The following is a 20,882-nucleotide window of genomic DNA, read 5'->3' on the forward strand; positions in this document are numbered from 1 at the left end:
TAGTCTTTGTTTATTAGTACTAATTATATTACCCTCATTTAAATTCTTTATTAATCAAGTCCCATATCAGCCTTTCTATTATCTTGCCCAGAACTGATGTCAGACTAACAGGCCTACAACTGGACTCCCTCTTCTTTGGCTTGGACATAGGACTTGAAGAGTAAATATAAAATGTGTATATTACAAGTTGCATTGGAATATCTCATTAAAACACTGCCTAAAACACACCAAACATGTTTACATTAAAAAGGCTTTCTGTTGCAATTGACTGTAGTTACTGAGAACAGTTATATAGAACTTTTAAACCTTATCTATTAAGTACAGCAATAAATGTCATTCCCTTTTATTTATGTTCTCCATGCTATTCAAAACTCACTCAGTTAAATAGGTGGGTGGCTGATTAATTAATAGACTACAGAATGTATGCCTACTACAATATTTATGTAATAGTCAGTTAAGACAGTATTGTCTGCGAACACAGCGTATGCAGTTTTGGCTTCTAAAATGAGTACATCCAGCATCCAAATTGCATTGGCAGTTTTGCACATGCTCTGTTTGCCAAAGTGAATCCTCATTCACTCATTGAGATTTCTGTTTGTTTAAAGCCAGCATTCTTGTTGCTGATGCTGGGTGATCTGCAGTGTCTTTTTCTCAGGCCTGATCATAGACAGCTTGCCCTCTTAAGCTAGTGTTTTTTCAAGACCTAAAAGCTTAAGTAGGCTATTTCTGGAGACATCTTTTTAACAGGGCCCGTAACTAACAGAATATGCCATTCTTATTATGTGAGTGACCATGTCTTTGCCTTGACAACAATCTGCAGCAGTAAAGTGAATTGAATTCTCAAACAAGAAAATTGGTGACAGCTATCATTGCATATATTGTTTACTGTAATATATGGGATTCTTCCATGGAAACCACGGAAATGGTATTTGCCTGGTCTAACAGCAAATAATGAGATAGACCACAATGGATTTTAGTACCTCATCAGTGTTTGATCAGCACAAAGGTAAGTCACTTGCTATTAATTTCAAAAGCCATTGGTCCTAGCATGCCTGTTGAAATTTTATGGTTTTGGCTAGTAAATCAATGCTGCATATTTTATGGTGGAGGTCTGTTCTAATGTGTATTTCTTATGTTTATCATATGTTGCTTCACTCTGTCTGTACAAAAGGGACCTTCTTGCATCAGTGTTAAGGACAGTTATTTTTGCCTACTAGTATTGTTTAAAAAATAAATCTATGATTTCATCAGGAAGAATGACAGCATTTTTTTTTAAGGTCAGCTCTGAGATTTGTGTATACAACAGTTGTTACATTAAACTAGAACCAGTTAAAATGTGGTATTTGACTTGTACAAAGCTAAGTGCCCATTCTCCTAATTAAATTCATGAATTTTGGAATTATAAGCTGTAAATAGTGAAAGAAATACACACTGACAAGTGATTTATCTTCAGGAAATCTTTAGATGCACTGCACAAATATTACTGTGTCTTAACATATGAAATCTAAAATAAGCCCTATCGCAATGATAGTTTTTCTACAGGAATAGGTTGCTATGGAAATATAGATGGATCTTAGTTATCTGTTTTGTAGTTAGATTATTTGAATTGTATTTGTTAGGGTGAGGGCTATGATATCTAATATAATTTACATCCTTTCTTGCTTAATTCACTAAAATTCTATATTTTCTATATTCCCCTTTATTCACAAAGCAGGAAATTTTCATTGTTTAAACAACTATGTTACATCAAACCTCTCTGTCCATTTACAAAGCCCCAAAATGACTTATGTGCAATCTTCCCAGTCACCAGTATGCACCTGTAAGGTGCACATGGTGATAAAGCAGAGTTGGCCGTAAAACAAAAGGTTGTGACTTGCTGCGTAGGTGAAAAGGCTAACATCAAAATTCTTCAAAATGCAAGTGATACACCCAGAATACTGCTTGTTTAGTCTCTTTAACACATCAGCATCCCATTCTGGTATTTGTGAATAAATTGATATAAATCAGATACATATGCATCAAATTGCAATGGGAATCAGTGACTGTGCAAAACCCAGTTTTGTCATGGTCATTTTCTGGATCCATTTTGATTTGAGTTTTTTTCTCTTAGTGTTCTATAGCATTAGAGCATAAGAATGGCCATACTCGGTCAGACCAAAGGTCAGTCTAGCTCAGTATCTTGTATTCCGACAGTGGCCAATACCAGGTGCCCCAGAGGGAATGAACAAGTAATCATCAAGTGATCCTTTCCCTGATGCTCATTCCCAGCTTCTGGCAAACAGAGGGTAGGGACACCATCCCTGCCCATCCTGGCTAATAGCCATTGATAGACATATCCTCCCTGAATTTATTTAGTTCTTTTTTGAACCCTGTTATAGTCCTGGCCTTCACAACATCCTCTGGCAAACAGTTCAACAGACTGACTGTGCGTTGTGTTAAAAAATACTTCCTTTTCTTCATTTAAAACCTGCTGCCTGTTAATTTCATTTGATGACCCCTAGTTCTTGTGTGATGAGGAGAAGTAAATAGCAATTCCTTCTTTACTTTCTCCACACCAGTCATGATTTTATAGACCTCGATCATATCTCCCCTTAGTCGTCTCTTTTCCAAGCTTAAAAATCCCAGTCTTATTAATCTCTCCTCATACAGAAGCCGTTCCATACCCCTAATCATTTTTGTTGCCCTTTTCTGAACCTTTTCCAATTCTGATGCATCTTTTTTGAGATGGGGAGACCACATCTGCACGCAGTATTCAAGATGTGGGCATACCATGGATTTATATAGAGGCAATATGATATTTTCTGTCTTATTATCTATCCCTTTCATAATGATTCACAATATTCTGTTCAAATTTTTGACTCCCGCTGCATATTCAGTGACTGTTTTCAGAGAGCTATCCACAATGACTCCAAGATCTCTTTCTTGAGTGGTAACAGCTAATTTAGATCCCATCATTTTATAGATATAGTTGGGATTGTTTTCCAATGTGCATTATTTTGCATTTATCAATACTAAATTTCATCTGCCATTTTGTTGCCCAGTTACCTAGTTTTGAGAGCTCTTTTGTAGCTCTTCGCAGTCTGCCTGGGACTTAACTATCTTGAGTAGTTTTGTATCAAAACAGAGATAGACAAGACCTATTACTTCATTGTGTTGGCTCTAGCATTTGGTGGGATTCCTCTTCCTACATAAGCATTCTTGCCAAACTTTGTTATTGGTCATTCTGTAGGCCTGGCTTCACATGAATAATTGGCCATGGGGCAGCCTTATTTTTTGGGAGACAGGATTAAATAAATCAGGGGGCTGGACACAGAATATCTGTAGTAGCTAAGATAAAAGGTAACATCATTTACAATGGACAAGATAACAATGGATAAAATAAGCCTGGAATATAAATGAGGTAAAGAGTAAATTGTGCATGGACAGAGCACGCTGTACAGGAATTGGTTCCTACAAAGTAACCAAGCCAGTCCCAAAACATGTAATGCAAGGTATAGTAAATGCAGTGTAATGTGCAAGTGTAGCAGAAGTTTGTTTTGTAACTTTTGGAGGTGTGGTATGCCCTGTACTTACCCCCTACACTTAGCCTGATTAACTCAAGTGTAGTTTGATTGTATGTTAATAAAGACACCTCAGTGATTAGGTCTGGGAGGCTACTGAGTGCATAAGTTTTCAGAATTCACCCCAAAAGACTCCTGAGTGGAAAAGGTCTTGAGGCTACCCCAACATACTGGTGCCGTGACTCAGTTTGACATTCTATACCTTGGTTGTGATCTTACATATAAAGTATGCCTTGTAAGGTACCAAAGAAAAGGTTATGATCTGCTGAAAGACATTTCTCTGTCATATGAAGTTCTGAGAATTGTGTTGTATGGTGGTCACTAAAACATGCTGTAAATTGGGGAATCAGCCACATATTAGTTACCCAGAAGCAAAAGCAAGGAAAGTAACCAACACCCAGGTGGGGTGTCAATCAGCCCATCAACAACCATTGTCCAGCAAGGGAGCTACAATGCAATGACTCACCTGGATAAGGCCACACCAAGGGAATTGCTTAACCTTGCCCGGTGACTCAGCAATGCCCACCCAGACTGCCTGGACTTGTGTTTTCCAAGCACATGGACGGGGTATAAAACTGAACACAGAGGGCCCAGACTGGGCCTTTCTCCTTCACCCACTTATGTGGCAAGGAACAAGGAGACTATGAATACTCCAACTGAGGGGACTGCTCCAGATTTCAAGGGTGAAATCTGTGTACTATGAACTGCAGTACCCAGTGGGGTGAGAAACTGCTTAATCTAGCTGTTGCCAACTCTAGTAGTGTTGAAAGTTTAGACTGCATGCTTTTATTTTATTTTGGTAACCAACTCTGACTTTTTTGCCTATCACTTATAGTCACTTAAAATCTATCTTTTGTAGCCAATAAGCTTCTTTTACCAGTGAGTTTATCTGAAGTGTGTGGCAAAACTGCCCAGGTTTGCAAAGGCTGGTGTATATCCACTTTCCATTGATAAAGTGGTGAACCAATGAATAAATTTGCACTGCTCATCTTGAGCAGTGCAAGATGGCATATTCATGGGGTACAGTGCTGGGAGCTGAGGGGATTTGACTGGTGCCTTTCCCTGTGTGATTCCTGAGTGGCTATGGGAGCATTCCTGCAATCTAGCTGGGTGAGAGGTCTCCACATGTGGTTGTACTGAGTGATAACAAGACCTGGATAAGTTTGCTGCTGGTCACAAGCAAGGCATTGTTAGAGACAGCACAGGCTGAAGAAAATTAAGGGGAGACAGTGGTCCCACGGTCCCAGGCTGCACCTCGGGGTTCCCATCACACTCAGATCCTCTAGTCTGGAGTAGGTAACATACACTTCATAGTGTAAGAGTCACCGCCTAGCGTTAAGGGAATGGCACTGGAAGGATTTAAGGGTTTAAATAAGAACAAGTTGGTACCATGCAGGAGAAGTGGGTTAAATATAAGGATGGACCCTCTGGACTCCTAAGTGAAGTATTAAGGGCAGATTGGGACCAGGTGAAAAAGGAACTCCAGAGAATATTATGGGTGAGGGGGAATGCTTGGAAGAGCACAGCAGAGATCCTTTGGATGCCACTGAAATTTCCAATATGGATTAACTGCTTCTGAATATACTATGGGGGTGTAACCTAGGTACAGTTGTGTTTAAAAAAAAATGGAGTGAGAAGGGAACACCTAGTAAGTTTAAAAAAAAATACTGCCTGTCACAAATTTCAATGTAACAATCAGCTTACTAAAGCTTCAGCTAGCTGAGCCACAGAATTAAAATAAGGGAGTTAAAGAGAGCAGTTATCAGGGCGCAACCAAAAAGTTCTCGCTTGTGTTTTTTTTTTGTCTTCTTTTTGTTTTTTTTTAAATTGATCATTTTTAAACTGCAATTTTTATATTTAAGAAAATTAAATGGTATTTGCTTATAATTTGCAATTTACAAAAGGAAAATGTCAGACATGTAAAAGCATTTAAAAAAAGAAGAAAGTTCAAAGGCTCAGCTGACAAGGCTAAGCCAAAGCAAAATTAAAAGATTTATTTGGTCTCTCTTACTAAATTGCTTACAGCATAGCTAGGGACCACAAAATTTAACAAAACACCTATTTAATAGGTGTTCTAATAATAACAATACATGTAGTAGGTGGCAATACATGCTATATCAGCGGTTCTCAGCCTGTGGGCCACGTGCAGCCCAGCTGTGTGCTAACTGGGCCACAACCATGTGATTTAAAAAAAAAAAAATCAAAATTTGCTAGTCTGGCAGGGGCAGGGCTGTCTGAGGGGAGGAGGGAGAGAGAGAGAAGTAAGGCAGCCTTCAGGAGCACTGCTCTCACCGGCTGGTGAGTACTTCAGGGGGCAAGAGAGAGTGAATCTGTGGGTAGGTTGGTGGGGAGGAGCACTGGGATTTAGAGTTTTGCTGGGATACTGGAGCACCCCCAGGGGTTCAGCTCAGGGGTCAGTTCCAACTCCTCAGCCCATTGTTGGGGGTGGAGGGTCCAGGTCCAGATGTGACCCGCCTGGCCCTGTGCAGTGCGGTCCTGGAGTCTGGCCACCTGGCCCTGTGATGTGAGGTCCTGGTCCAGCTGCTAGCTGTCCAGGTTAGGCTGCCTAGCCCCCATGCAGCAGGGTTCCAGGGTTAGGCTCCAGCTGCTAGTCACCTGGCCTGGCTGCCAGGCCCCACATGGGGGTGGTGGTCCCATGGTACAGCCATCCAGCCCTGCACTGCAGGGTCCGGATCTATTCCCCCCATCCGGCCCCACATCTCAGGTTCCCAGTTTCTGGCTGCTGGCCCCTTGGCCCTGCACAGTGAAGTCCCAGACTCCAGCTGCCTGGCCCCATGCTGCAGGGTCCAGGTCCAGCCCCACACAGGGGAGGGGTGTCCCACATTCCAGCTGCCCAGCTCCACATGGGAGTCTGGTGTCTGGCCCTGCTGCAGGGCCCAGGGTTCAGCTTCCCAGTCGCACATGGGGATCTGGGTCTTGGCTGCCCGACCCAGCACCCAGAGTTCTGCTTTAGCCCCACAGGGATTGTAGAGGTGTTAAGGGGGGCATGGAGTGGTTCTCAGTCTGCAGCCCGTAATGATAAACAGGTTGAGAACCACTGTGATATACAAAGTGAAAGCAGCCTTAAATGCTATGGAAGCAAGAAAACATGCATTCTTTTATCTTGACAGAAAATCTAAAATTTGGCACAAGAGGTGACACGAGTTGGTGCAGGGTGTAAGAAAATTAACAAAGGCCCAATACCATGAAGTTAAATGAAATCACTGTAACATGTACATTGAGGAAGAAGTTTGTTTTCCCTCCTCAAATACTGTTGTAAGACAATGCAAGGTCTGGAAAGTGCCAGGCTTGAACTGCTGTTTGCACCTGGACGACATTTGCATGTGCAGGTGTAATGTCTTACAAACAGAATTGCTGGCATGTGGATTCACTCTGAGGGAATAGTCTCCAAATTTCACGGTACGGTTGAGATGTTGAGAGGCTGGTAAAGTAAAAATTGCCTATGCTGCTGATAAGTTTTTTGTGGTGGCTAAAGAGGGCCACTTCTGGTACAGACCCAGGGAATGCTATTTTAATTGGCCTATGTTCTGTTTCACACCCAAATCTCCTGTGGTAATAAATGGAAAGATTTTTTGATATTTTGTACCAGTTTTTTATACTATAATGAAAGCAAATTACAGAAGGATGCTTTAAAGGCAGAGCAAGCTTCTAATGTGGAATTACACCCTGGTGAACTCTACTGGAAGAGGTGAGCTTGCACCGCCTGGTTTGTACTTTGAGCCCGATATTATGGTGGTTCAAATGATCACAGCTACCAGTCTTGGGAATGTGTTGCTGGGTAGTGAACTTAAAAAATGAAACGAATGCTAATATAAAAAAAAAGCAGTGGAATGTAGGCCTGGCTTGACATGAGTAAATGGACATGGGTGGAGCCTCATTTCTTGAGGGAGATGATTAGGGAGGCAAATAAATCAGCAGGCAAGAAACAGAATGTTGGTACTAGCTAAAATAAGGGGAACACCTTGGACACCATTAACAATGAATAAGACAAGCCTGGAATGTAAAATGAGATAAAGAGTAAGGCGTGCGTGTGACGGATTGAATCCTCTATCCGGGGTGTCACCTGATGTGCTGAGGTCCCACTGAGCCCACCCGTTCCACTAGCTTAGGCTTCCTCCCCCTGTCCTTGTTGTACCTCAAGCCTTCTCTAGCATATGCACAAGTAAGGCCACACCCAGCTGCAGACACAGACTGAAATCAGCTCTGTGTGGGAGGATTCAGCTCGGGGATTTACCCAGAGCTCACGTGCATATCTCCTTTGGGGAGTAAACCCAAAATAATATAGTCTTATGCTGTATAGAGAGATCTGTACCACATAAGCTCATAAAAATTGACCCCTCCCTCAATGTGGAGGAAGATATGCACAGATTTTTGTCCCCCCATCTCCCAGATATGAATTGCACCAACTGGGTTTTGGAATAAACAAAAACAAGTTTATTAACTACAAAAGGTAAATTTTCAGTGATTATAATGGATAACAAACAAAACAAAGCAGATTACTGAGCAAATAAAACAAACACACAACCTAAGCTTAATTTACTAAAGAAACAGGTTAAAAAAAGGTAATTTTTCACCCTAAATGTTGTTTTAGGCAGCTTGCAGAGTTTCTGCAGCTTAAAGTTCCAGTAATTTCTCTTCACAGGCTAGACCCTTATCTCAGCCTGGACTCAGCCCTTGCCTTTCCACAGCTTAGTTCCTTTGTTTCTTCAAGCGCTTTCAGCAATTTTCCTTCTTAGGTGGGGAGGTGTAGTGAGGGGGCCCCACTCCCCCGCGCTCCTGAGGGACATAGGCCAGAGAAGGTGCGGCCACAGGCGGAGGCCTCGCCGCCTGTTCCCGCCCCCCCGGAAGTCAAGGGGCGGGACAGGAAGTCCAAGGCCCGTCCTGCCTGTCCCCACCCCCCGGAAGTCAGGGGGCTGGACCAGAAGTACAAAAGCCCAGCCCCAGCACTCAGTTAGGAGGAGGCTGCCAGAGAAGGCAGACGTTAGGGCCCGAGCTCCTGCTGGGCCCGGCCTACCCCATGCCCGGTACCCGGAGGGGTACTGGCCTGACCTCCCCTGGGGCCAGTACTCAGAGGAGCCGACTGAGCGGTCCAATGCTCGGCCTGTGGAGGAGCTGTCCAGACCTCCCGGCGCCTGGTACCCCGAGGAGTGGACCGGACCTCCCGATGCCTGGTACCCCGAGGAGTGGACCGGACCTCCCGATGCCTGGTACCCCGAGGAGTGGACCGGACCTCCCGATGCCTGGTACCCCGAGGAGTGGATCGGACCTCCCGATGCCTGGTACCCCGAGGAGTGGACCGGACCTCCCGATGCCTGGTACCCCGAGGAGTGGACCGGACCTCCTGACACCCGGTACCCCGAGGAGTGGACTGGACCTCCTGATGCCAGACACCCTGAGGAACCCATGATCTGGGATCCCCCGGACTACGCTGGCAGAGGGCAGGTACCCAGTGAGGGGGAGGTTGGAAGTGGCCCGGGGGCAGCCAACCCCAGTCAGGCTGCAGGCTCACCTGAGCCGATGGCAGTGTGTTTCGGTCAGGATCCCCCACTGACCGCTAGCGGTGTTGACCGCTACTAGGGCCCCAGGCTGGAACGCAGTGGAGTGGGAGGGCCTGCGTTCCCCCTGACACCCCTTCAAGGGTGGCAGACTCCCTCCTCCCCTGACCTGTGGAGGCTATATACTGTTCCCCTGTGCTCAGCCCCGCTGACGAGGCCTGAGCCTCGACTGTGTGTGTTGCCCCGCCCTGCCTAAGGGCCTGGGCCACTTGCTAACTGTTGTGGGTTCACTCCGCCCCACAGCAAGGCATGGACCTCGAGTTGATGGAGCGCGGTGGGCCGGTGTGGCTCCCCTCCACCTGCAAGGAGGGTTGAGCCCCAGCGCCACTCTACTACAGGAGGCAATGGAGAAAAACCTTGACTGACTCACTTCCCAGCCTTAAATAGGATTTAAGTGGAAAAATACCATCAGTGTCCAAGACGGTACTCTGTACTAGGTGACATTATCACATGACCTTACAGTGTTAAAGCAACTATGAGACCAGTTTTATTTGTAATGACCACAGGAAGGAACTCCATGAAGACAAGAGATCAACATCTTCATAGACCTATTGTCTTTCCTAATGGCTTATCCAGGCTGATTGCATACTGTCTAGTGGGTGCTTCCCAGGTGCAACCACAGTTGTAATTGTTACATAGTCAATATTCCTAACTTCAGATACATAAATGATACATGTATACAAATAGGATAATCATATTCAGTAAAACATAACCTTTCCAATGATACCTTACATGACCCATCTTGCATAAAACATATCTTACTTATGCTATATTTATATCATAACAATATTTCTATGAAGAATATGGGGTGTAGCGACACAGAGCATATGGTACAGGAATTGAGTTCTTCAGAATAACCAAGCCAGTCCCAAAACATGTGAGGCAATGTAATGTATAAATGTATATAAAGAAAGAGGTTTGCTGTGTAACTTTGGATGTCTGGTACACCCTATATGCACCCCTACACTTGAGCTTGATCAGTTCAAATGTAGTTTGATTGTATGCCAAAGAAACCTCAGTGATAAGTTTGGAGTTGAGCTGAGTTCTTGGGAACTGAGTGGACAAAGTCTCAGAGGCTACCCCAACACTGTCATGGGGGAGGTCTATGTTGGATAGTAGAAAACATTATTTCACTAGGAGGGTGATGAAGCACTGAAATGGGTTACCTAGAGAAGTGGTGGAATCTCCATTCTTAGAGGTTTTTAAGGCCCACCTCGACAAAGCCCTTGCTGAGATGATTTACTTGGTGTTGGTCCTGCTTTGAGCAGGGGATTGGACTAGATGACCTCCTGAGGTCTCTTCCAACCCTAATATTCTATGATTCTACCCCCTGTTGGGGGTGCTGCCAGGATAGGTGGGTACTAATGTAAGGGGGCTGTTATCCCCTTACTAACATTCATTGGGAGTGTTTGGTTGCTAGCTCCCAGCACTAAAAGGGGAAGGATCAATGGCAAATCAGGACCCTGAGACTGACAGTCCCCAGGAACAATAGCGAGAGGCCAATGCTCCAGGTCAGCCTGATTGACAGGGCGAGCAGGCTAATCAAGGAGACAGAAGGCCAGGGTGGGTCCCGTCCTCTGTGTGAGCTGGAATTACCTGGGTCAGACAGAGTGGGGCCGAGCTAAGACGAGAGTAAGGGCCCAAGCTAAGCTGCTAGGAGCAGAGCTGCAGCCCAAAAAGCCAGAGCACAGCCCAGAGAGAGCAGACCTGCCCTGGGAGCAGAGCTGCAGCAACCAGAGCCAGAGGGGCCAGACATGCAGCCCAGGAAGCAGGTGCTGAGAGAGATTCACAGAAGCAGCCTGCAGAGCAGACCTGCCCTGGGAGCAGAGCTGTAGCAACTGGAGCCAGAGAGGCCAGAGAAGCAGCCCAGGGAGCTGAAGGCAGAGCAGCAGCGGCGCTGAAGCAGTGTGGAGCTGGAACGGGCTGGAGCAGTCCGGAGCTGGGTGCAGTGAGCAGCTGGGGAGAGCGAGGGGGACCCTCGGCAGTGGGCCCAGCACAAGGAGACGTCTCAGCCAAGAGGCTCTGCAGGCCAGACTTGGAGGGGGATCATAACCCTGACAGAGCAGGGGTGACACTGGGAAGAAGGGTCCCTGCCACCCAGAGCCTGAAAGAGTGTGGCCACCACCAGAGCAACTGTCTGACCCGCAGCATCCCTGCAGCACAGCTAGGGCCTGAGAATGAGGCCTGGGACCTACAAGGAACAGACTGTGAAGTGCCCTGATGTCCAGAGACACTGTTTGTGATGGTCCCTGCCACAGAGCAGGGTGATGTTTTCCTTTAACCTTTCCCATTTTTCCTTATTCTTTTTTAAAATTATTTGTTAATTAAATAACTTGTATTTGCTTTAAATTGTATGATGTGATCAGTGGGTCAGGGAAGTGCGCAGTGCAAAGAGAGTACCCCGGAGTGGGGACACCCTAGCCCCTGTCCTAGGTGACCACAGCAGGGTTGGGGGTTGAGCCCCCCCAGGAATCCTGGGCCCAGCCTTGTTGGGGTTACGAGGACTCTGTTAGACAGGAGAGTGGAAAGGGAGTCCTCAAGGGCAGGGAGGCCTCTGGGTAAAGGATGTGGGAGCGAGGACTCAGATCCTTTCGCTAGCCCACTGCACTACCCCGGTGAAGAAGCCAGGAAAGTTCCCCACAATAGCGGGACCATTCCCCCGCTTACACTATGCTAGTCCAAGAGCATGCAGAGGAGAGAAGATAAAACACATGGGGCGGGGGCTTGGAGGGAAAGAAATGGAGGGGGAGGCTGACATTTCTAGTTTATTTACGAAGCATAGGAGGGAAAGTGTCCCATTAAAAGTCTGTGAACCACTAGGTTAAGTGTTGTTTAAGCTCTTGCAGCTCCTAAGATGATCTCTGGGTCATCCATGTGGGATAGAGGGGGCACTACCTGGTAATGGGCCAGTAGGGCCATCAGCCAAAAAAGAACCTGATACTCCGTTAACAGTACACTCTGTTAGATTGTCTCAGAATGACATATTGTTGCATGTAACTACAGGTTTAGGCACAAAATATTTGGGCTTTGAAAATCCTGCTGTCTTTCCCTCAGATAGTAATGCTTATTATAATTTATTTTTATTATGGCAGCACCATTAACCAACCAAGATCAGAGTCCCATTGCTCTAGGTACTGTACAAGCGAGTGAGCACCAGTCCCAAAGAGCTTTTAGTCTAAGTAAGAAAAACAGACACTTGGGAGAGGAGGAGAAAAGACAATGTGATGGTGAATAAACATCATGTTTAGGTCCAGGACTTTGGGGGTTTCTTTAATAGAGCAGAGAATCATATATTGTACTCCTGTCTTCTAGGTATAATTCACTTTCAAAATGACAATCCCAAAGAACAACATGTAGTTTCATGACTGTGCATCAAAAATTTTATCTTTATGGATTGAAATTGTCATGTACCTACTCTGGCATACTGTGATGGTTTTGTTGGTGTGTGTTTTTATTTATTTTCATAAAGAAACAAAGAAAAAATACACCAACAACAAAAAGGTTCGCAACTTGTATATGTTACCAAATGCCCCACATTTCACAGGATATCAACACAATCATATAACTTGTCAAAGTTGTGAGACCAGTCAATATAAAATCCGAAAATGTTACACAGACATAGCATATTAGGGTGGTGGTAACAATAACACCAAAAAAAAAAAAAAAGCAGGGAAGGAGAGAAGGGACTTGGGGGAGAGTGGGCAGGAAGAGGGAGGGGAAAAGCAGAGAGGTATTATTTGAGCTATCTTAACATTCTTTATCCAAATGTATCAAGAGATGAGGTCTAATTTTTTTTTAATCCATACAATTGGTCTCTCCATTAATAAGTTGTTCTTTCTTACATTGCTAACTCACAGGTCTGAATAACACAAGGATGTTTTAAATAACCAAATCCATAAAATAAGAGAATTAAGTGATTTCTGAATTCTGTGTTCATACACTGCATGCTGTTACTTGAGTATTAATTAGCTGTTGCTGGAAGGCCGAAGAGAATACTAACATTCATGACACAGGTTATCACAGTACAGCCAGAAAGGAAAGCATGTCCCATTACTTCAAGCATCAAAGGGATGGGGGAGATGGATGCTTGTTGTTAAGCACTGTTGTTCATGCTGATCTGCTGTGAAGTGAGCCTGATATGTCATATTTCACTATCTGCCAGACACTGGTGGTCTTTAGAGGAGACCAAGCAGCATCTTACTGATGATGGGGAAAGCAAATAATAAAAATACATAATTCTTCACAACATTGAACATGTAACACCTGGATTTTCAACTTTTCTGTTTTACAATCACTAAGAATAATACCATAATTAATAATGTATAAATGTCTTGTCAGTAAGATCATATACATTTAGCTCCAGCAATTCTTTGAGGATGTTAACAACTGAAGTCTAGTCTAACAAAAAGATCACGTGCACATATAACATATTCCTTGTAAAACACTATATTAAGATCATATTGTATACACTTCCTTTCAGAACAAACTGCTAGTATTTAATGTCGTGAAGGAAATTATATCCTTGTGGAACGCTACTACATATTTCAGAAATGCTGAACAGAAATGTCAACCTTTAACATTCCTTTTTCCTGAACATTAAAGATACACTAGAAGTGTTTAGTGTTTTTTGTTTTTTAAACACAGATTTGTAATGATGACAGCATCCTGTACCCATACATCATTTGGCTCTTTGCCCACAATGGTACCTGCAGCTCTTTCTGTAGCAGTGCTATGTGTAGCCACACTACAGGCTTCTCCTAACACTTGACCCATATGCACCTTTTGTGCTTCTGAGAAGATAAGTGACAGCTTCCATTCAACAGTGCCAGACAGTAATTTCCCAGATAAAACAGCCTAATAGTCAGCTTAGATGAAACAAATGTAGCATTTATTGATGTTTTTAACAGAATAATGAGAAAGCAAATTAAGTTAGGTAAATACACTTGAATGCAGAGGACCTGTTCCGCTGCTGGGGTAAATTGGTGTTGCACCGTCACAGTCTGTTCACTCCATCTGAGAATGTGACCCCAAACGTGCAATAAAAATCCACAAGCTGGTACTGTAAACAACTTACAAAAGGAGATGAAAAAGGTGATATGTTACCTGACTGCAGTATTAGTCCCCTTTTTGACACAATTTCTCAGTCTGTCAGTTACCTTCTAGTGACATGTCTGCAAAAAGAAATTAGGTGAGCTTAGCAAAGGGAGCATTTATAGTTCAACTTGTCTGTGATGCAAAAGTTTAGCATGTTGCAAAGGAGGTACAGGAGATTAGAGGTATGTCAAAACACACAGCTCTTGTTTAAGCCACCTTTCTGAAATCAAATCAATGGAATTAGCATTCATTAAAATGTGTGTCAAATGATATATTATGGCTTTGATGCAGTTAGGAATACATAATATGCTCATTTAGTCATTCCTGTTATTGGTTAAGGATTCCCCACCTATCCCCATGCCTTGTGCTAGGATTTACTGGCTTTGGGCTATGTAAATCTTATAAAGAGCCCTATGCCACTGACAGCAGTAGAGTCAATATTTTTTGGAGGGGAGAAAGGGGAGAGAGAGTCACTGAATATTTCTCTGGCTCTCCTGGGGTGGGAAGAAGGTTGCTATAATGTTGCTATGGGGATTAGGATGGCAAGGTTAGGTTACTGTGGCTAGGAAGGTTTGTTGGTTGGTTTGTTTGTTTGTTTGTTTTTCTTATGTGGGAAAGTGCATCTAAGAGCCACCTGCTATAACTTAAATATTAATGTTCTATTGCTTTCATTTTATTGCTCTGTGGCAGAGTAAGTGCCTCACATACTCAAGGACTGGAGAATTTGGCTTCCTTTTCTAGATGGATCACTCCATGTCTCTGCCAAGAGTTGGCCTGCCTACGCTTTATAAAGCCTGAAGATTTTTGCATAAAACTTGCATATGCAAAGTGTATGCAATTTTAAAATCCCAGGTGAGCACCCAGGCTACAAATACCTCAATTTCATTAGTTACCCTCACACAAAAAATTGATCCTGCTCCTTTGTTCCATCAATTTCTTCCCCTTGCCACCCCCATAACATTTCCAACCATTTATAACTGTGAAAGATTCCCACTGACAGCACTCAAGACGGAATTCCCCATCTAGCTGCAGAATAGCTATAGCAGGAGTACCAGTAACATAAACGTCACCTCTCTGCCCTGCCAATTTGCTTCAAACTTGATGTAGCAGATGCTCCTTTTGGAGTACGAAATTAGAACTGATCTCCATGACATAATCAAGTCTTGGCCTCTCTGCCAAAATTACCAGTTGTGATAGTGGTTTGTGTAATATGGAAATCTGTTTATTATTGGACACTGAACTGAAACCACTGCCATTATTTCACATACTTGTATGCTGCTGAGCATCCATCAAACAGTAATGGCTCTTAGTCACTTCTGATCCCACCTATCTTGAAAGCTGTGACCTACAGGTCAAAGGCTCAATATCTACTTAACAACCCCAGAACATTCCTCTTCCACTACTAACTGGATTTTAAATTAAAATTATCAATTTTTATTTATAAGTTGTTTAAAACGTGCAATTTAAGAGACTAACTGAAAGAAAAACAGCCTGTGCTACAGTCTCAATTTAACAGTAATGGAATGGGAGGGTCTGTATTTCTGGAGGCAGATTTCATGTCAGTTGTCTACATCTACCAAGACTATAAGCACTAACCTTGAGTGGGGCCTGGTCTACACTACGCGTTTAAACCGATTTTAGCAGCATTAAACCGATTTAACACTGCACCCAGTCCACACAACGAGGCTCTTTATATCGATATAAAGGGCTCTTTAAACCGCTTTCTGTACTCTTCCCCGACGAGAGGAGTAGCGCTGAAATTGGTATTACCATATCAGATTAGGGTTAGCGTGGCCGCAAATCGACGGTATTGGCCTCCGGGCAGTATCCCACAGTGCATCATTGTGACTGCTCTGGACAGCAATCCAAACTCAGATGCACTGGCCAGGTAGACAGGAAAAGCCCCGCAAACTTTTCAATTGCATTTCCTGTTTGTCCAGCGTGGAGCTCTGATCAGCACGGGTGGCGATGCAGTTCCAAATCCAAAAAGAGCTCCAGCATGGACCGTACGGGAGATACTGGATCTGATCGCTGTATGGGGAGACAAATCTGTTCTATCACAGCTCCGTTACAGAGGACGAAATGAGAAAGCATTTGAAAAAATCTCCAGGCTATGATACAGAGTCCACAGCACAGTGCTGTGTGACAAGCCTAATGGAAAGCCAAAGAATCAAATGGACGGTCATGGAGGGAGAGAGAGGGTACTGAGGACTCCAGCTACCCCACAGTCCCCGCAGTCTCCGAAAAGCATTTGCATTCTTGGCTGAGCTCCCAGTGCCTGTAGGGTCAAACACATTGTCCAGGGTGTTTCAGGGTATATGTCATCATCATTATTGTGCTTTGTGTGACCGTGTGCACTCGACTTTATACAATCTGTTTTACAAAACCGGTTTATGTAAAATCGGAATAATCCTGTAGCGTAGACGTACCTTGGGACAGACTAACTTTTCTCAAGGTGAGAGTTGATTCAGTTTCCCTGGTAGCCAAGTTTTAAAAGTAAGAATGATTGTTTCCTAGGGAGAGAAGGTCATGTGTGAGGAATTATGCTGGATGGGAAATTATAATGTGGAGCTAATGGGAATGGAGCCGAGACCACATAGGATCATGGATTGGACTTGTATGTCAAATAATTCTTAAATATTTTAAAGACATTTTATCACGTATTCATCCAGGAAATAACAATAAGCATTTGTTTGTATGTTAGTAAATAGTTTGAACAAGCTTCTTTAAAGCTGCTTGGACTTTTTTATCCTACAAATAATTTTCAAATGTAATTATGTTAGCACAGAAAATTATGTGCGTAAGGCTATGCCACCCTTAACTTAGATTCCCTTTCCATTGGTCAACTCCTCCCATTCACGTTACTTAAACATCACTTTTCTGTCACCTTCCCTTGCTAACATTGTAGTCCAGTGGCCTGACAAACTTCACTCTAAAGAGCTAAGGGCCTGACCCTCAGTTACATGAATGGGCCTTAAGGTAGCTGGTCAGCTTATGTCACTCTGGTAGTGTAACTGAGCATCAGGCCTGAAATCTATTGCATAACTGAAGCAGGTACTTTGTTGTGCCAGAGATATGTCTATGTTGCTGTTGGGAGCAAACCTCTGAGCCCCAGATATAGAGACTTACACTGGCTTGGCTTGAACTAGCGCACCAAAAATAGCAGTGTGGACATTATGACTCAGGCTGGAGCTCAGGCTCTGAAGCCTAAGGGGTCAGGTGGGCTTGAGAGCCCAAACCTCAATGTCTACACTGCTATTTTTAGCGTGATAGCTCAAGACCTACTAGTGGGAATCTGTCTACCTAGTCTGGGAGGCTTGTTCCCAGCTGCAGTGTAGACACACCTTAAAGACCAGACTGTAACAGGCCAGCAGCATTTACCTAAAACCTCACACCACAGTAGCAGATGTGAGCCTGTGGAGAAAGAGTAGGAGAGTTCTCTTGACTTATTGAGAAAGATGACTCCTTACCCTACCAGATATAAGGGAAGAGGAGGGGGGCTTTCTAGAGAGACGCCCTAGGGTGTGAGCTACACAGGCTGGATGGAGGAACCCTAGAAGAAGAGGGAACGATTGAGCTGAACTTTATCTTATTATTAACTTCTATGTTAATAAAAATAGACTGCATTAAAGGGATGAGTTTGGACTGTATATAATATTTTTATTTAATATTTGAACTGTGTTTGAGAGCAGGTTCAGAAAGACATGTTCACATGCACTTTTTTGCTATTGTAAAAGCAGTTCACTCTGTCTTACACTCTTTTAAAGTTTATTTAAAAACTCAGTATGAGATCATAAAGAAAATACAGAAACATCCTTAATCATTGTGTCAATAAATGATAGGAGACTGCAAAGGAAATTCTGAAACAGCCTGAGACATGTTGATGCTACTGAGCACTGAAGAAGGAGATTAAAATTGAAAATACATTCAGAGTCCAACTTAACATCTTAACGCTAAAGCTTCATAAATGCTCATCTTCATTTCCCAGCAATTTTGCTAATGTGCAAAATGAAATTGCCATTCACTGTGCCGCATGAGAGATTTCTTAGATATGTCAGAAGTTTGGGTAATAATAATCAGATCTAGTACACTTTCAAAAGCAGATTAGTTGAAGTGAAAGAAACTCTAACTACTAGGAAATATACCCCATGTGGCTCTTTAATAGGCACCCAGTAAAACCTCTGAAATGCTCAAAGATGTAATTTATCTGTAAGAATTACTCATGGCCAGTGGAGAACATGCTTATTTTTCATTAGCATTGGAACCAATGCCATCTGTGGGCTTGGGCAAACGATCTGGTTTCTCTGGACCCGTCCTGTAGTCCTTTCTAAGAATAAATGTCCTGGACCCCTTTGCCTTAGTGCCCCCTTCTTTAAAATAGAAATAATTATAATTATCTACATCACAGAGGTGTTGTGAGGCTTTGAGGGGGGTTGTACTGTGAAGACATAAAGTGTTACCTAGCAACATTTATAACATTAAAAGTAGGGTTGGGTGGAGGTTGGGTTTGGGGTTGGTTCTTTTTTTGTTGTTGTTGCAATTTTGACAATATAGATTTGGTTTCAGTTTTTAACTATCTTTACTTTTACAAACCAACAAAGAGTCCTGTGGCACCTTATAGACTAACGGCAGTATTGGAGCATAAGCTTTCGGGGGAGAATACCCACTTCGTCAGATGCATGTAATGGAAATTTCCAGAGGCAGGTATAAATATGCAGGCCAGAATCAGGCTAGAGATAACAGGGTTAATTCAGTCAGGGAGGATGAGGCCCTCTTCTAGCAGCTGAGGTATGAACACCAACGGAGGAGAAACTGCTTTTGTAGTTGGCTAGCCATTCACAGTCTTTGTTTAATCCTGAGCTGATGGTGTCAAATTTGCAAATGAACTGAAGCTCAGCAGTTTCTCTTTGAAGTTTGGTCCTGAAGTTTTTTTGCTGTAGGCTGGCTACCTTAAAATCTGCTGTTGTGTGGCCAGGAAGGTTGAAGTGTTCTCCTACATGTTTTTGTATATTGCCGTTCCTAATATCTGACTTGTGTGCATTTATCCTTTTACGTAGGGACTGTCCAGTTTGGCCGATGTACATAGCAGAGGGACATTGCTGGCACATGATGGTATATATAACATTGGTGGATATGCAGGTGAATGAAGCGGTGATGTTGTAGCTGATCTGATTAGGTCCTGTGATGATGATGCGGGTGTAGATATGTGGACAGAGTTGGCATCAAGGTTTGTTGCATGGGTTGGTTCCTGACATAGAGTTGCTATGGTGAGGTGTGTGGTTGCTAGTGAGAATATGTTTAAGGTTGGCGGGTTTTCTGTGGGCGAGGACTGGCCTGCCTCCCAAGGCTTGTGAAAGAGAGGGATCATTGTCCAGGATGGGTTGTAGATCACTGATGATGCATTGGAGAGGTTTAAGCTGAGGACTGTAGGTGATGGCCAGTGGAGTTCTGTTGGTTTCTTTCTTGGGCTTGCCTTGCAGAAGTACATATCTGGTTCTGATGATTTGTTTCCTTATTTCCTCGTGCGGGTATCGTAGTTTTGAGAATGCTTGGTGAAGATCTTGTAGGTGTTGGTCTCTGTCTGAGGGGTTGGACAAATGCAGTTGTAAACCTGCTTCTGGGAATTTCCATTACATGTGTCATGGTATAATTCCCCACTCTGAACCTTAGTGTCCAAAAGATGGGGTACCAGCATGAATTCCTCTAAGCTCAATTACCAGCTTAGTACTTGTAGCGCTGCCACCAACCAGGAATTCCAGTGCCTGGTACACTCTGGTCCCCCTAAAACCTTGCCCGGGGACCCCCAAGACCCAATCCCTCTGGATCTTAACACAAGGAAAGTAAACCCTTTCCCTCACCGTTGCCTCTCCCAGGTTTCCCCTCCCTGGGTTACCCTGGAAGATCACTGTGATTCAAACTCCTTGAATCTTAAAACAGAGAGGAAATTCACCTTCCCCCCTCCTTCTCGCTCCCCTTCCCAGACTCTCCCTGAGAGAGAAAGTAATCCTAACACAGAGAGAAATTAACCTTTCTCTCCGCCTTCCCTCCTTTCTCCCCACCAATTCCCTGGAGAATCCAGACCCCGTCCCCTGGGATCTCACACCAGAATAATAAAAAAAAAAAATCAGGTTCTTAAACAAGAAAAACTTTTAATTAAAGAAAGAAAAACAGTAAAAATTATCTTTGTAAATTTAAGATGGAATATGTTACAGGGTCTTTCAGCTATAGACACTGGGAATACCCTCCCAGCCTAAGTATACAAGTAAAAATTAAAATCCTTCCAGCAAAATACAAATTTGAACTCCTTCCAGCCAAATACACATTTGCAAATAAAGAAAACAAACATAAGCCTAACTCGCCTTATCTACCTAGTGCTTACTATTCTGGACATATAAGAGACTGTATCAGAGAGATTGGAGAGAAACCTGGTAGCACATCTGGTCACTCTCAGAACCCAGAGAGAACAACAACCAAAAACTAACAGCACACACAAAAACTTCCTTCCCTCAAGATTTGAAAGTATCCTGTCCCCTGATTGGTCCTCTGGTCAGGTGACAGCCAGGCTTGACAGACTGAGCTTGATAAGTTTCTGGAGGCGAGTATGATGAGGTTGCCTACAATGGCATATTGTCCATCCACAACTATTAGCAAA

The 20,882-nt window shown here is 43.5% G+C and overlaps 1 protein-coding gene across 3 annotated transcripts in view; it reads left to right on the forward strand.

Moving 5' to 3' along the window:
- Positions 1-603: 603 nt before the first annotated feature.
- Positions 604-20,882, forward strand: part of ANKRD55 (ankyrin repeat domain 55) — a 66,038-nt gene continuing 45,759 nt past the window's right edge. For all 3 annotated transcript variants that reach the window (XM_030567904.1, XM_030567905.1, XM_030567906.1), the window contains exon 1: positions 604-1,006. In XM_030567904.1, the coding sequence (XP_030423764.1) occupies positions 967-1,006 (40 nt within the window). In that variant the 5' untranslated portion in view covers positions 604-966. The remainder of the gene's footprint in view (positions 1,007-20,882) is intronic.

The sequence above is a fragment of the Gopherus evgoodei genome, chromosome 6 (genome assembly GCF_007399415.2).
Source record: "Gopherus evgoodei ecotype Sinaloan lineage chromosome 6, rGopEvg1_v1.p, whole genome shotgun sequence".
NCBI lineage: Eukaryota > Metazoa > Chordata > Testudines > Testudinidae > Gopherus > Gopherus evgoodei.